This window comes from Psammomys obesus, unplaced genomic scaffold, assembly GCF_907164565.1.
Source record: "Psammomys obesus unplaced genomic scaffold, mPsaObe1.curated_primary_1811, whole genome shotgun sequence".
Taxonomy (NCBI): Eukaryota; Metazoa; Chordata; class Mammalia; order Rodentia; family Muridae; genus Psammomys; species Psammomys obesus.
Window position 1 is genome coordinate 9,159,633 of NW_026591918.1, and position 17,347 is coordinate 9,176,979.

General features: G+C 49.0%; 1 protein-coding gene across 2 annotated transcripts in view; it reads right to left on the reverse strand.

Annotated features, from left to right (window-relative positions):
* The window catches only part of Colq (collagen like tail subunit of asymmetric acetylcholinesterase), a 51,457-nt gene extending 34,357 nt beyond the window's left edge, over positions 1 to 17,100 (reverse strand). For both annotated transcript variants that reach the window (XM_055612212.1, XM_055612211.1), the window contains exon 1: positions 16,951 to 17,100. In XM_055612212.1, coding sequence (XP_055468187.1) covers positions 16,951 to 17,056 — 106 coding nt within the window. In that variant the 5' untranslated portion in view covers positions 17,057 to 17,100. The remainder of the gene's footprint in view (positions 1 to 16,950) is intronic.
* Between the last annotated feature and the right edge of the window lie 247 nt (positions 17,101 to 17,347).

The window sequence follows — 17,347 nt, forward strand, 5'->3', positions numbered from 1 at the left end:
GCCACCATGTGGGTGCGGGGAATAGAACCTGGGTCCTCTGGAAGAGCAACGTGTGCTTTTGACTGCTGAGCTGTTAACATCAACATCAAACTTTCCTTTAAAAGGTTTACACCTGTAACCAGGGCTACCGGCTCCCACCATCCCTGGGTCCTGGCCAACTCTGAGTTTCTGTCTGCTCCTAATGACAGGCTGCGAGTCTGTGGTCTGCATCTTTCTGCGTACATGTCCTCTGCCTCTCTTTTCTGTCTTATTCTACCCTACCCTGCTCTCTGTCCTCTGTCCTCCCAGGCACCAACAGTTGCATTTTCTTCAGTCAGACGCCTATGCAAATTCTCTACCTTTCAGCTGCTCCCCCATCTCCCAGGCACCTGGGACCTGGGATCCCCAGTCCACCTCCCTGGCAGGAAATAGCTGTTTGCATGTGGGTGACTTATCGCCCCTGCCCTCCCCCCACATGAAAGGGCATCTGCCCTCTGCCCGGTAAGCTCTGAGCTCTCTCCAGCTTCGCTCTACAGAGGCTGTGCTTTCTGGATGTGGAGACCCTCCCTAGGGCCCTGGATAGCTAGAGGCACACCCCTGCTCCCTGGCATTGTCTTGTCCTTAGTGTCACTCCAATGCCTAGGCCCAGGCCCAGCTTACTGCTGAGGAGCTGCCTGTGAAGCCACACTCATAATCAGTTTCTGGACCATCCTGCCGCTGTCAACAGGTGTCACATTCACAGTGCTCTGTCTGAATTGTGGCTCTGCGACTTATCAACCAGGCCAGAAGACCACTTCTGGATCATTGCCTCCCTGGGCACCGTGCCAGGCCTTCCAGGCCCCACTGCAGCACAGGGGCCTGTAATTGCAGATCACAGCCCAAATGGATTCTGTTGCAGCTCCAGTCTCCCCTGGCTCACCTACCACTGCTGCACAGATAGACGTCTGTGTGGCCAAGCTAGTTCCAGCACCCAACCCTGGGACTCAGAGTTCTCCTAGGAGGCAAAGGTGAACAACTATGATCCTGCAATCCCAGGGCTCCAGGGTATCCAGGTCAGTATGGGCTACATAATGAAACTCTGTTTCAAAAATTCAAGGAAAAGAGTCACAAAGTGGTTCTATGAGTTAAGGCACTTGTCACCAACCCTGACAACTTAAGTTTAGTCCCAGGGCCCCAAATGGTGGAAAGAGGAAAGCAATCCCTGCAAGCTGACCTTTGCTCTCTAGATGCATGAGCATGCATCTGTGCACAGACACACACACACACACACACACACACACACACACACACACACATCTTCAGAAGTCTCCAAGTTTGGGAGCAGAGCTCAGGATCCCACCAGTCCTGTTGTCCCATCTCCAGACCTCAGTGGGTAGCTTCAAGAAGCCTATTGGCAAAGACTTCCCCTTCCCCTTGACCACACTTTGGACAGAGCTCGCTGACTCCTTCTCTTGACAATACTCCAGCTTTGAGTCTGGGCTTCGGCATTCATTGCTACAGTTGTAGCTGCCTTCCTCATCCCCAGCTAATCAGTCTAAAGGAATTTCTCATTCTTCAGCAGATCAAGTCCTCATTTCCACCCTTGACATTGAATGGCTCTGGGCTGCTTTTGACAAGATCCTGTGAGTTGGTGTTACCAGAATCCCCGTACCCTGGTCTCTCTTTAGTACTTTTCCATCCACTTTCCCGACTGGCTCCTTGGCTGTGAGTCCCTGCTTGTCCTCGTACTCGAGCTGCTCTAGACCTTTACTCACCTCTGGGCTAGCCTTAACTTCAATGGCAACGGTCCTGAGTTCTATTAAATATTGTCTCCAGATCCACTGCTTCGTTGTCTCGGGACAGTCCTACTGAGCATTCTCCTGGTGTCCACAAACATTCCTTAAACGCCTATGCATGCTAGGCCTTTTGCACACTAAAATAATTGTGACGCTGGGTTAACACTTTGCACATGTTCAGACATTAGTCCTCTTGGCTAACCACCTTCATTTTGTGAGGGAGAAAATGACTTTTGGTGAACCCGTGTTAACAGGTCGGGGCTACACAGCTAGAATTGACTTGGAAACGAAGTCCATAAGGAATTTTACATAGCCCTGTGACCGAGCTGGCCTTCCACAGCCACCTCAGCCAGGCTCGGGGGCAGCTCAAGTGCCTCCAGCCATCTGCACTCTCCCTGTTCTCGCTGCTTCAGTGGAGCCGGCAGCTTCTCTCCATTCTGATCACTCTGTAACCAGCTGGCCACCCCCCCTCCCAGCTTCTGTCTATCCATCTCAGAACTGTCTGGGAGCTGGAGCTGAACAGAGAAGGTTGACCTGAAGGTTGACGTTTCTCTCGAGGATGTGCTCACCAGAGCTGCCCCTGGGAACTGGGTGTGTGACTTTTCTTGCCAATAGTTCTGAGCGCGGGGGATTCCACCCCGGAGTCAGGATGACGGAAACACAGTGAGGAAAGGACCCCCAGCCTGAGTGCCAGCCTGGAGATGAGTCATCCCCTACCAGGGGTACTGAACTCTAAGTGGAATTCTTTTTTCTTTAGACAAGGTCTATGTAGCAGCGGCTGATCTGGAACTCACTGTGTAGAACAGACTGATAACACAGTGCCCGGTACCAACCAGAGAATGGGCACCCAGAGAAGCCAGAACTGGGCTGGAGTCAAAACTGGGCTGGAGGTATGGCTATTTGCCAATATTAGGGACCTGTCTGCTTTTACTTTACTTTTAGTTAGTGCATAAAATATAGGCGTTATTTGATCACATTTTCACTCAATGTCACTATTCCTTGCTCTGACTTGCCCCTTCTTCCTCCATTCTGTCACTGCCCCCAAAACCCCCTTTTGCATTCACACCATGTAATTATGTATGTACATTTAAATCTACATTCTACATACAAAAAAAACATGAATATATTCTTTTTCTCCCCTCATGAACTTCTATTGTTTCCCTCTCCCTAGTCTCTTTCAATTCCTTTCTTTCCCTTCATAGATCACCTTCTACTTTTATGATATATATATATATACATACATATATATGTGTGTGTACATTATATATAATTATGTTATATATAATTATATATAACATATGTAATTATATATGTAAGTATATAATTATATATAACATATGTTATATATAATTGTATATATAACATAATTATATATAATCATATACATGATTATTATATTTATATTTAGATAATAAAAAATCCCACCTTTCTTTTTTTGGAAGTTTTTACTATTTATCTTATTTATGTGCATATGTGTGCCCATGTGCCATGGCATGTATATGGAGGTCAGAGACAACTCATAGGAACCGGTTCTCTCCTTCTACCATGTGGGCCACAGGCACTGAACTCGGGAAATCACACTTGGTAGCACCTTCCTTTACCTGCTGAGTCCATCTCCCCGTCCCCAAGCCTCTCTTTGTAATGAAGCCTTACGGTTACTCACCTTTGGGCAGACATCTAGGCTGCCTTCCTGACTCTCTAGTCACAGCCAGAGCTCAACTCAATGTGCCAGCTGGTAAGCTTTATCAAATACATACACCTTCTCGGGGCTACCCTTTAAAGTGGTCAGGGTTTTCAGGTCACTTTACAATCTGCCAAAATAATTAACAAGAAGACAGATGGAAGCCAGGCACAGTGGCACACTCCTGTAATCCTAGAACTCTGGGAGGCAGAGGAAAGTGGATCTCTGTGAGTTTGAGTCCAGCCTGATCTACAAAGTTGAGTCCAGGACAGCCAAGACTACAGAGAGAAAAACCCTGCCTCAAAAACAAGCAAACAAACAAAGATGGATGGAAGAACAGACATGGCCAAGCGCTGCCTGAGGAATCAGGGAAGTGGTTTCCTATTGAGCTATGTACGGAGACATCTCAGACCAGGTGGCTTCATTAACACGCACTCATTCATCAGAGTTCTGATCAGCAGAAATCCAAAGTCAACATGTTGAAGGCTTAGATTCCCCTGTGCCCTCCCTCACTGGCTCATGGGCAACTGGGTGCCATCTTGCTATGTCCCTTCATACCTCTCCTCTGTGCCTGTGTCCCTGGTCTCTTTTGTACGTCCAAACCTATTTTTTTTTTAATAAGGCCAGAAGGAATTAGGATTTACCCCAAGGCCTTGTTTAACTCAGTTGCTTCTTTAAAGACCCTCCTTGCCCTCAGCAGTCCCATTCTGAGGTTCTGGGGGCTGTGCAGAATCTCGAGGGGGGCACCATTTAGCCCAGAGCAGTGAGCTGAATATTGATGGCTCCTGAACAATTCTTTTCACAATTCCTTTTGAATTTTTTGAAATAATTTATAATAATAAAATGAGAAATTGAAAATCTTTAAGCAAGCAACTTAGAACTACAAGATATGGGTTGAGGCAGGTCAGCCCTGTGCTTCTGTTGACCAGTCTGGATGTCAGTACTTTTGGGAGTTTGCAGCCACTCATCATGAAGACAAGACACCCACCCCCTGTAGAGACATAGAGACACCTTGAGAGAGAGCCACCTCCTGGTTGTCATGATTTTATCCAAGCCACGTATCAATAGTGCCTCTTTCAGCCACAAGAACAAAAGAAAACAAACCCATCCCCCTTTCCTTCCGCAAGGGAATTGCTTTGTATCTTATCTAAAGGAGGGCATCTGCTTCTTTGAGTTCATGTTCTAATTTGACCAAATGGCCTGTGGTGGACGCAGAGGGAGGAGGAGACAATGTCATTAGGAGACCAGGGAGCATCAGGAAGCCTCCTCGAGGCTGGATGAGCCTCAGCTCAGAATTGGATTACAGCAGCCAGCATCAATCAGCAGGCACTATTAAATCTTCTGTTGGGCTTGACAGTGAAGGCCAAGTTTGTGGAATTATTCAGGAAATCTGGCCACAGGTCAGCTGCCCTGGGCCTGCAGGGTGAGTTATTTCCAACACCTGCTGACAGCTGTGGCTGGGTGGAAAGACCCTGAGTTTCCATGCCTTCATTTTTCCACAATGATACTTCGCTACGGAAAAAAAAAAAAAATGAAATACAAAACTCTGTGTCTCACTTAATGCCTTCCCCTAAATGACCTTTCTATATCACTTGTTGTGTGAGTTGTCCAGGGTCCCATGACAAATGGGAAGGAGAGAAGCTGGGTTCCTGGGAGTCCTTGGCTGCTCAAGGAACAGACAAGTATCTGCCAGCTCACATGAATCCCTGTGTTCCAGAATTTGGGGGACCCAGGGTTGCCCCTTTGGACTCTATTGAACAACAAAGCTTCAAGGCAGCCGAGTTGCCAAGCTAAGCCTGAAGCTCTTTCTAACGTTGTAATTGCAGAACTCTTCCTGCTTAGCTTCCTAAGGGCTGAGATCACTGCTGTGTGTCACCATGTCCAGCCCTCTCAGCTCCTGCACACATATCCAAGAGGTTATTCTGTGTCCGTCTTCTGTAGGAGGCCCGGGGGTCTTTGTGCTCACAGTAAGCACTAGGAGGACCTGGAACGTTGAACACACAAGGCTGTGCCTCCAGAAGAAGAAATGTATAGCCTGTTATCTCTCCAGGAAGCCACGAGCAGACGTGTCTGCTAGCCTGGTGACCTGTGCACTATCTGTGTGGCTGAGGCCACACTGGATCCTCCCCCAGACCCTTAGCATAAGCCAGTTTTTTTCAGTCAACGTACAGCACCCATCTTTACGCACCTTACAAGGAGCTTCGATGTAGCCACGTCCAATCTGTATTTAGCTGATTTTGTTCCTCTAAGAGATTTATGTCTGCTTTGTGGTGCACTCGGGACTGAGTCAGTTAACACCGGGATACGTTTTCATTAAATTGTGCTGTGCTTAAATATATCTAAATATATCTAAATATATTAAATATATCTAAAGCACTCAGGGTCAGACTCCAGAAGTTTGAGCCGACGCAGCTACTGAGTGATGTCGAAGTGAACCTGCCCCCTTTCCTCCCACGGATTGTCGCTCTGCTGCCGGGGTGGTGGTAGAGAGCCTATGCTCTACCACTATGCACCTGCATTCTTTTATACAGCTTCATGGTCCTTCTTCACTTGGAAAAAGCAGAATTTTGCTCACCCTGATCCTTTTGATGTACAATCAGATGACTTGCAGACATTCAGCACTCACCCCATGCTTCTTTATATGTAGTGTGTGACAGAGAATTTCCAGAAACAGAAGTGCCGGGCAGGGGGAGTGTTCTCCGTGTGCCACCTGTTTTACTCCACGGAGCCGACTCTCCCCCCCAGGAGCAGGGGGTGCTGTAGCTGTGAGAGGTGAGACGGAGATCTGGTGTGGTCTTCATTTGCATTTCCCATATAGTAGATGACACCAAGGACAGCACGCACTGCAGAGCCCTAATACTTTCTTCAGGGGCTGCTGGGGTTAATTCTTTTTTCTCATCGGTAAGGAGAGTAGTGCCCATTATGAATACTCTTCCTCCTCCTCTTCTTCCGTTCTTTTCTCCCAGCTTGTTTAGGCCTCAAACATATTTTTTTAGTGGAGTAGAATTTAATGTAGAACTCTTTTCTGGATTTTGCTCTACCCTACCACCACTTAAGGAAAAAGAATCTCCAGGAACTATCTCTGACATGATCTCAGTGGCTGGCTCTTTGTCTTCCCCTGACCCCCGCCCCCCACCAAGGGAGGAGCAGCCTGACTAGGCCACAGAGGACATTTCAGCCAGTCCTGATTAGACCTGATAAACTAGGGTCAGATGGAAGGGGAGAAGGACCTCCCTATCAGTGGTCTTAGAGAGAGGCAGGGAAGGTGGGGTTGGGAGGGAATGAGGGAGGGAGCTACAGCTGGGATACAAAGTAAATAAACTGTAATTAATATAAAAATTAAAACTAAAAAAGAATCTAAGACAAAAAAGAAAAAAGAATCTCCCTTTGTTTTAATAATCTTATAGTTCCTATTTTATATTTAAAATATATTTATACTTGTATTTTATATTTAACTAGTTTGCAATTATAGTCTAAGATGTAAGTCTGTTTACTTTTTTCACAGGGCATTTTTTTCTTTTTATTAATTTTTAACTTAGTATACAAAACAATAGGTTTTGTTATATTTGGTTTATTTTATCATATGTGCCTCCCATTAGCATTTTATGTCCCCCTTCTTCTCACTGGTCTTTCTTCTCCCAGATAGGCCTCCTGCTTAGTCTCATGTGTGCATGTGTGTGTGTGTTCCATACACAAGAGAACAGAAGACACATTTTGTACCCTAAAACAGAAAACAGAAGCCTGTTTCTAAAAGCTTGGTCAAAGCCCGTGGCTGGGAGGGCTCTCTTAGTGGGGAGGCTTGTACTGCTGGTGTTCTGCTAACTGCTCGCAGCAAACTGCTTTAAATGTTTGTGTTAACCTCCACAGAACTGGTGACGCTGCCTTCTGTAGTGGTTAATGAAGAGACTCAAAACTTGTCAAAGTGCTGAGAATAAGTGACTATGGCTGTTCAGCCATAAATGGGCCGTTCACACCCACACTCAGCCACAAGCCTCAGGGAAAATCATGGGAGAGGGGGGCAGAAACCAGGTAAGAGGGGGTGGATGGGATGCTGTGAAACCGACCTCGCTGTGGCCCTCATGAACTCACTGTGGTTGTGGTATCCTGCACAAAATCAAACCACATCCACATAGAGACTGCATGAGAGACAGAGGATGTTCTGTCTTTCTTCCTTATTTCCCTCGTGTTCCCCTCTCCGTTTAGGTATTTCCTCCCTCCATGTAGGTTCCTTCCTGTTTTCACATATACAAACATACATGTATAATAAGTGTTTTTACGATTATACATATTCTAACGGGTATTAGCACTGTGTTATGAGCAGGGTCTAGAGTCCTTGTGTGAGAGAAACATGATAATTACCTGAATCTAGTTTATTTTGTTCAACATGATCTCCAGTTGCAGGCACTTTCCTGAAAAATGGCCTGGTTTCATCCTTTACAACTAAAGAAAACTGCAGTGTGCTTACATGCCACCTTTTCCTTATTCTTTTGTCTGTGATGGACACATAGCCAGCTTCCGTATTTTGGCTTCTGTGACTACTGCTATAATAAACACAGGCGTGTGGGTGTCTCTAAAGAGTGCTGATGTGGAGTCCTTTCGGGTGGGCTCAGGAATGCAGGGTGCAACTGGGCCATATAGCGTCTCTCTCTCCAGTTTTCTCAGGAACCTCCACACTGGGTTCCACAATGGCTTCACTAGGTTTGCATTCCCATCATCAGTGTGGAGGGCTCCTCCCCTTCCGAATCCGGGACGGCATTTACTGTTGCTTGCTTCCTCTTCCTTTTTGGTTTTTTTGAAGTAAGGTCTCAGTGTATAGCCCAAACTGGCCTCAAACTCATGGTAGTCCTCCTGTCTCAGCCTTCCAGGGATGGCCGCCACACCCAGCTTCTTATATTGATGACAGCCAATCTGACTGGGGTGAAAGAATCAAAGTAGCTTTGACTTTCGTGTCCCTGATGATTAAGAATGTTGATCAGGCTTTCATATATTCATTGGCCATTCTTGCTTTTTCTGAGAACTGTGTCAGTTCATTCATGGGGCCTGACTTTCTTCTTGAGCCTATAGACACCCCAGTAGTGAGGGAGCTTGTCACCCAGACCAGTGTGCCTCCCTCAATGTCTCCCTAGCCTCTTCGTCTCTTCAAACACTAACTCTCCATGTTGAGAATTTGGTTTCTGTCTGACCATGGAGAATTTGGAAGCTTCCAGGAACCACCATGAGGTCTATCTCAGTAAAGATGGTGGTGAACAGGAAGTTGGCCCTGTGTGGGCACAAAGTGGCAAACCAACCAAATTCAACCTCTCTGGACAATGAGACCCTGCAGTCCCCTCGTCTACGCGGCAGGTTCTCAGGGAGGGTCACAGCAGCAGCGCGCTCCAGTTGAGGGCAGGGCTCTGTAAGCAGGACGGCTGCTGTCACCGCCCCCCGCCCCGCCTCCCCGTGTCACTGAAGTTAGAAAGGCCATCCTGAAGCAAGAGTCCGAGAGGTAAGTCCCTGAAGCAGGAGGACAGCTGCTGGGGTTTTCCCAACCCCTTCAGAGGAGAGCAGCTGGACGGTGAGCAGAGGAGGGCCGGAAGGGGAGGGGCCTGGACGGCTCATTCACGCTTCCCTCCTTCCTCTTTTCAGTCCTTGCCCCAGATGGTTGGCTGGGTGACCACACCAGCTTCCCTCAGCTGTCCCAAGCTCTCAAGTGTGCAACACCCCCATGTTTTCATTGGTTGCCATGGGGAGATAAGTATGGGTTTGAATGGAGAGTTCCTTGGGGCTCAGAGATGGAAGGGTGCCAGGTATATTTTTAAAGGCGTCAGGGGAAGCCCGTCACCAGGGCAGGAGATCCTTTTCCCTGAGTGGCCCAGCATCTTCCTTCTTTAGGGCCTGGTTTACAAATGAAAAGCGCTACACAGAAAGCTGAATTTCCTCCTTGAATTCACTAAGTGCTTTAAGCAAAAAGTTATTTAGGTTTTTGGGGTTCAGTGCAATGAACTGTAGGGTAAATAACTTTGCTGTGTGTATACACACAGTGAGATCTGGAAACAATGTCAAAAATGTGTGTATCTATATCACAGGTTATGTGACAGGCACCCTTCAAAGCTCTGTAGTGTTTAGAATGAGCCCCCCCCCCCCAATCCTGACAGTGTATTTGTGGGTTAGGTACCTTTAGCCTGATGGATGGCAATTTGCCTAAGGTCCCAAAGCTATGCGAAACAGAAATCTTGATCCCAGGGAGCAGAGTGCTAGAAGTGTTCCTCTTGATGCCACTGGAGAGGCTTCTGCGGCAATTTGGGGAGAAAGATTGGCCCCAAGACTTGGCTCGTAACGATCTCAGATCCCTGTCTTCCTGGGGTTCCCAGTAGTGTTGAAATCCAGCCACCCATGTGGTGAGCAGTTCAGGAAAACACCCCATGTGGACTAACCCAGAGTTTCCCTTTCTCCATTGCAACCACATTTCTGTTGCTTCGTTTAATCGGATAGCATTTAAACAAAGCAGAAGAGAAACGGGGCTCACTGAACGGCCCCTGTCACTGTCTGGGCTGTGGTAAACGCTACCTTCTGGGGGAAAGGAGGCCTTGTGGGTACAGCTGAGATATTTAAAGTGAGGAGACACTCCTGGGCTATCTGATGGTCCCTAAATGTAATCGCAACTGTTCTTTCGAGAGAGAGGCAGGGGCTGGAGGGGGATGCTGGGACTCCACATTAGGGGGCTTGCCTACCATGTACGAGCCCCTGGGTTTACACCGCAGCACCACAAACAAGCACAGCGTCCCGAGAAAGGCGATTTGAGAAGGAAGGCAGCATGAAGCAGCCAGTAGCATGGCTTCACGTGATTATGGAAAAGAAGGCTGGAACCAAAGCATCTGAGAAACACAGCTTAGATCTAGAAAAGGTGAGGGAACTAAGACTTCCTTGGGCGCTTGGCCTCCACCCAGTGAAAATTATTTTAGTCTTGGGACCTCTAGAACTGTAAGAGAATAGAGGTGTCCTATGCCAGTGTTGGAGATGATTCATGTCCACAGGAAGCTAATGGAGTGACCCCGCAGTGAGCTGGAGCAGGGGTTTTCAAAATGGGGACCATGAGCCTGCCGCGAGGCAGCACAAGAGGCGTGGCGGTGATGCGGAAGCTCGGGCGCATGCTCGCACCCTCAGGGTCAGGGCCTCCTGGGTGGGTCCCAGGGACCTGTATTTTAGCGAGTCCCTCACTGACTCTGACGCTGGCTATAGTGCAATGGTTGGCTAAGGCTAACCCTTCCAATCACCAGGAGAACTCGAAATGCTGCCCGAGCTAGGTGGTTCTTGCTGGACTGGAACCCACGCTGTGGTACGGGGTTATGCGGCTGTGGAGTGCTGCCCTCCAGTTCAGTTCTGCAGAACTTTGGAAACTAGAAAGACATGCTGAGACTGCAAAGGGAGGGAAAGCCAGCAGGGCTTTTGAGTCACATGCCCAGGGGAGCCCGAAGAGGCAGATATAATTAGAAGAGTGAAGCAGGTGTGAGGCAGGAGGATATGGAGACACTGGATGAGGGGGAGCAGGCCCCAAGCACAGTCAACATGTCATCCCCAAAGGAGGGATCAGGACAATCACAACAGTCGGCAGTCCAAGGAATGTGTTTTTAAGAAATGCCAGAAATAGATTCAAATATAAAACCATCTACTTTTTAAGCGTTGGCAATTAAAGCAATTTAACCTTCAACCCCCTGCTCTTTCCATGGTCCAAAGCATGCAGGCAGTGACCATCAGGACAGCTAGGACAAGTTCTCACAGTCACCTGTGGGTCGGATAACTGTGTCTGTGTGCTGCAACCCGCTTGCAGGCACATGGCTGGCTCTTATTAAAACTTAGCTGAATGAATGAATTCTCCCAGAGTGCCTCTGTAAGACAGAGACCGCTCTGCCCCTTTTAAAGACAAGAACTTGGGGCTCACCCCAGTGACATGAACTCCCATTACCATCCAGTTCATAACCATGACAGTCAGAGCTCAAACACAGGACCCCTTACTGCGGGGGGGGGGGGGGGGGGGGGGGGGATGCTGTAAAGATCACGAGCTTCCGTAGCTGTCAAGGGCTCTATAATAGAGAGGTTCAGGGGACATTGGTAACAGTCATAGGTAGTACCCATGCGCATCAGGAGCACTTAAGGAAGGCCAGTCACCAGCATCTCGTGTGTCACATGGAAGCCAGAGGCACTCTGTCTCCAAAAAGAGCCATGCTGCTTTTGTGTGATTATGCATTGGAGGAAGGCAGGCCTGGGTATGCTGAAAGGTAGCGAGATGGGGTGGAGAGGTAGGTCAGGACAGCCCACTCCCATACCACCTCTCCTTTTAGAGAGAAGGGGAGTGGGGAGGCCCCTGCTGCTATAAAGACTTGGGATGGCAGATGCCTGAGACCCCCTACAGAGCCCTGGATCTTAAGAACCCTCTCTGATTTTATTATACAGAGGAAATATGGGGAGCTAAATGAGAGGAGATGGCTTGCAAGTGCATTATGGGACATTAAACAATAGCTGATCAGCATCAGACACAAATAAATGACCCATGATCTAGTGCCAAGAATCTGGATGTTCCCCAAATGGTGGTCTGGCTGGCTTCCAGGCAGCAGAGTAGGTAGCTGGGCATCATATAGGCCACAGAATGCAGCAGCGGAGGATTCCAGCACCCAAACAGCATCACATCCTTCCATGTGCCCTTACTCTACTGCACTAGATTTGTGTCTTCTCTCTGATCTGGATTCTGAAATTTGGACCCACAAATGCCCTGGAGAGTTTCTGCCTACCTTCCTGCCTGCCTGGGAAATCCTTTGGAAGAGGAGCATATGTCCATATAGGCAGAGGGTAGGATGGCTTACAGGCCCGAAAAAGTTTATGGAAGTCGTCTTGGTCACAGAGAGATCCCATCCTCCAAAGTACCCTGACTCACTCTGATTTTACGTTGCCACTAAGATAGAAGTACCAGAGAGGTAAATCAGTGTCTGAGCAAGTCATGCACACGTTTATAAAACAATGCCAGGCTGAACAGGGAGGCACGTGTCTGTAATCCTAGCATTTGGGAGACAAGACTACCACAGGAGGGTGGTGACGCTTCGGCCACTCTGACCTACATAGTGAGTTCAAGGCCGAGTGGGCACTAGAAGGAAGTAAAACACCACCACCAACAATAACAGACTAAATCAGTATTCAGTTGTTTGTAGGAACTCTGGGTACTGACAACCTGAGGATGAGGTAGGAGGGAATGGACAGCGAGGAATACAGAGGACAGAGTCCAAGGACGGAGGACAGCCTTGCAGTGCTGAGAAGGCCCCTTGCACGTTTCCTGGCCACAAGCGCATTTGGTCTACATTGATAAAGGCCCTCGACTTAAAGCAGACTCTAGTCTCCAGAGCTCCCACAACCCAGCTGTGTGGCCTTGGGCAGGTTACTTAACTAACCTCTCTGTACCTAGGTATCTTTTTCGAAGAAGTAAGAGTGCTGCCCCATCCCCACCATGGGTGTGTGATTATTACAAACATCTTCTATGAGGTCTGGTCCTCCGGAAGTATTGCCTATGGGCCTGATGCTTTACCCTTCGGGGAGCCACAACCGTGGAGCTCCGTCTGTAAGCGGACACTCGCACCAAGTCAGTCCATACACCCAGACAGAGCCCAGCCAGGGTCAGCCCATCCCACACCAGATGAGGTGACCCCTAGGGAACCCATGAAACAAGAACTCCAGCCATAAACGATTCTAGTTTTAAGATTTGGAGCAAAGTTTATTACCCCAGCAAATGGCTAACACAACACACCCCAGGCTCCTGGCATTTTTAACAAAAGTTGTTCTGAGTTATATCTGTCACTTACCTGCCTTTGGAAGCTAAATGGAGGGAACCCCGTTCTTTAGTGTTCCCTGGACCATCTGTGATTACCCTGTTCCTGTACAGCAGTCAATGTCACCCTCAGGGGCCATATGCCTCATCCCCCTCAACCAATCTTTGTGGTCTCAAAATCATGCCCCAGTTCTTTACTGTTTTTCCCCCCGCCCTGTTTTTTAGCCCCTGTAGCCTCCAACTCGAGCTTCTCCTGCTTTGCCAGAGTGCTGGGATCACAGCTGTGCGCCATCACACTCAACACCTACCACTAAGCCTGATGAACTGAGTTCCATCCCTGACCTCACACGGTGGGAGGAGAGAACCACCAACTCCTATAACCTGTCCTCTGACCACGTGCACCCTGACCATGACACAGCGACGAGTAAAAATGTAACCAAAATATCTGCCTGTGGTTGTCATTGCATCCACCGTGAACAGCGTGTGTGCCTGCGAGAATGATGTTCAAAGACTGGGGTGAGAGCCGAGACAGCCCGAGGGAGCCGTGTGTCAAACACCCGAACTGGAGTGGTAGGACTGTGTCATAGCTTTGGCCTCTGGTGCGTTCCGCTCCCTGCCTGGTTCTCCTCTCCCCCCAGCAGTGGAGGCTGTCAGGTAATGCACACCTGATTCAGAGAGTTGGGGCTATTTGGCAGTTCAGTAGCGGGGTCCTTCCTGAAGAGAGGGTACTACCCCTTACACACACACACACACACACACACACACACACACACACACAGGAGGGCAGGCGCTTCCTGCAGGCCTGTGAGAGATGTTCTGCCAGCACAGTCCTGGAGGGTGCCGATGAAGCCAGCACTTCAGCACAGCCCCCTAAAACACAGGCTGCACCCTGCCCGCCTCTGTGAAACGCTGAAGGACCTTACACACCGTCAGGCACACAGCAGACTCTCCTAAGGTCCAGTGAGCCAAAAGAAAGTGTTTTCCTGGGGGCTGTTTCGGCTTCTATACTGCTTACCTTCTTCGGGACACAGAGAATGTCAGATCAAGTCAGACTGCTCTAAGTCTTCTGAAAGGACCCCAGTCACCCCGGGTCAGGGAACTGTTTGATTACAAGTCCTGAATTAACTTCAGGGCGGTGCTTTGGGAAGCTACGGCGGGCATGTAAATGAGGGGATTGAAGGGAAGGGATCGCCGCAGGAGACAGCAGATAATTGTGCTGAACTAGTAACAATTTCTCTGGTTGACGCCGTTGTTTGGCCGAATGTCTGCTGCCTACATTCTCAATCACAAGATCCAGGGTTAGCAACGCATCTCGAGAGCCTGCGGGGCTAAGGGTGTAGCTCTGTGGTAGGGGGCTCACATGGCTTGTGCCAGGCCCTGGGTTCAATCCCAGCACCGTGGAAATGAAAAGGGAGGAAAGAGAATGGGAAAAGAAAGAAAATGGAAAAGGAAAGGAGGAATGGGGGAAAGAGAGAGGGCGGGGAAGATGAGCCTACACATGATGGGCAGGTTAGTCTGTGCCCCCCTCGGCCCCTGTGCCGCTCAGGTTGATCCCGTGGTCTGCATTAAGGAGCTTCACACTCTTAGACCTCTGCTTTGGGTTGGTTTTGGCCAGTAGGAGGCTCTGCCAATAGGTGGTTGGGGTGGGAGGAGAGAGAGGTAGGAGGCCTCCCTACTGTGACTTCACTTACACTTGCCAGCCCCTCCTGCAGGAGACCACAGCTCCTGGGATCTAGTTCCCCTACTTCCTCCTCCTGCCCTCTCAAGGCCAGGATGGGAAAGTCTTCCTTCAGTCACAAATCCCTGTCTCTTGACACTGCAGGTGTAGACCCCACTCCCCTGAAAGTGAGCCCTTCCTTCCTTCCTTCCTTCCTTCCTTCCTTCCTTCCTTCCTTCCTTCCTTCCTTCCTTTCTTCCTTCCTTCCTTCCTGTCTTTACACTGGAATTGTCTAAGCTGCTTCCTGTCAAAACCCTTCTCTAAGACATGTGTACACTGTGTGGGTCCTCTCTAAGTAAGCAGCTCAGAGAAATTACAGATTCTTTTCTGTCTAGCCTTATGAAGACCTTAGCGAACTTAATTTTACATAAATTAGATAATTTTAAAATGTGAATGGTCCCTGCACCTTCTTTCACTCAACAGGTACTTACTGAGCATCTACAGATCCAGCGCTATCTGACCCTGGAAATATCTATAGTTAACGGAAGCACAAAATGACACCCCATTGTGCTTGGAGTCTAGACCCAACTGTCTCCCGGAAGTCAGACAGCTCATCAGAGGCCAGGCTGAAACAAGAGAAGCAACTTTCCCTAATTCCCAAGTCCTTAGCAGATTCTCAAAGAAATCTATAACCCAAATATAACACAGAAACAAACACTAGGTCAGACCAAAATTAGCTACCAAGTCCTCTTGGGATTTTTGAAGAATGGTCTCACTATGTAACCCAGGCCGGTCTTGAACACAGCACCCTTCTGCCTCAGCTTCCCAAGAGCAATCACAGGCAGGGTGTCTGCACACTCTGCTATCAAACTTCTCAGTGGATCAGAAGATAATGATCTGCAGACTAGATGAGCTTGCAAGAGATGCGCTGCCATGCGCTCCTGATGGGACAACCACCTGCTTTGTCTGCCTCCCAGCCCCCGCCCCCACCCCAGGGTTCTCTTGGACCCTTTCCTTCTCTCTTCCCTGCTTCTTCAGTTTCTCACACTTTTATAATTAGCCTCACAGCAATCTCCCCACCGTTCCCTTCGGGCCTGCAGTTTGGCAGCAAAGCTAGACCACGAGCTGTTTTTATGAATGGAGAGAGGCCGGGGGTGGGTCCAGAGGAAACAGGCATCGACACAGACTATGGTGCTTAGAAAATAAGGTGTGGCTAAAAGGGCTTTGCAGCCGTGGCTGAGATGAATGGAGGAGGCTGGGAGGACACGAGCAGCCCTCCCTGGAGGGTCTGCTTCTTCCTCCGGTCCACTGGAGAGACTCGAATTTCCTCAGAAAGGTTTGAAAAGGCTATGCCAGTAACCCAATACTTCCCCTGTACCAGGTCAGGCAGGACAAGGACAGCAGTCTGGTGCCTGCGGAAAGGGTTGCCTGGCTGGCCCACCAAGCAAGGCCCTTCCCTAAATCTCCCAGTCTCTCACTCTGCAAGACACATCTGGCTCCAGGCCCACTGACCCCCTGGAAACCCTCACCCTTCCCAGCTTCTCTAGATGGGTTGTCAGCGCTGAAGGGAAGAAGGCCTGGCTGAGGAGACAGCAAGGCAGCAAAGGGTGTGCTGACAGGCAGGAAGGACCCTTTGCCCTTCATCAAGGTTGACAGGGAAATATTTGCTCCGGCATCCTGAGGTAAGCCCCACTAGGAGGAGGTCAGAGGTAGATTTACAGAAACACCTGGGAGTCATTTCTCTAGAACTTGTACTTCTCCATCCCCACCTCCCAATTTCCTGATCAAAATGAATCATGCAGCAAATGGGCAGCAGAGATAGGGACAGAGAAGCAACCGTTTCCAGTCTGGCTTTGAGCAGCTGAGTAGCAACGGTTGGAGCAAGGACAGATGGGCTTTCCGAGACAAGCTCGGGTGACAGGAAGCACCCTGGGGGGAACATCAGCCTTCCTCTGCTAAGAGCAGAATGGCAAAAATACCAGGACATACTGCAAGACAACCTTGATTCCACCCCCTCCCACTCCTTCCCCGCCAGACGGAAGCCAGGAAAGTCGTGGTCATCAGTTACCTGCTGAGATTGGGACCACACTGTTGATGAAAGTCGGCTGCGACGCGATGGAGCGGAAGAAGAGTTGGAGATAAATTCCCAGAGTCATTGGATTCAGAACAACCATGTTGGCCAAGTCTGGTAAATATCACAGTTAGAGGGCAAGGCTGCTGGGGGCCTCTCTTAGCTCAGCTTTGTCCTGACTGCGCTTGGCCTCTCTCTCTCTCTCTCTCTCTGCCTGCCTCCCTCCTTGCCTCCCTCCCTCTCTTCCTCCCTCCCTCTTCTTTCCCCATGCCTTTATCTAGAAAGAATGCCAACCATTTCCCATTAAACCTTCTCCGTACTACCCTCGGTTATATTTATCTCTGGGTCAAATGCCCACATTAAAATTAAGATGTCAGAATTCACTCTCTCTCTC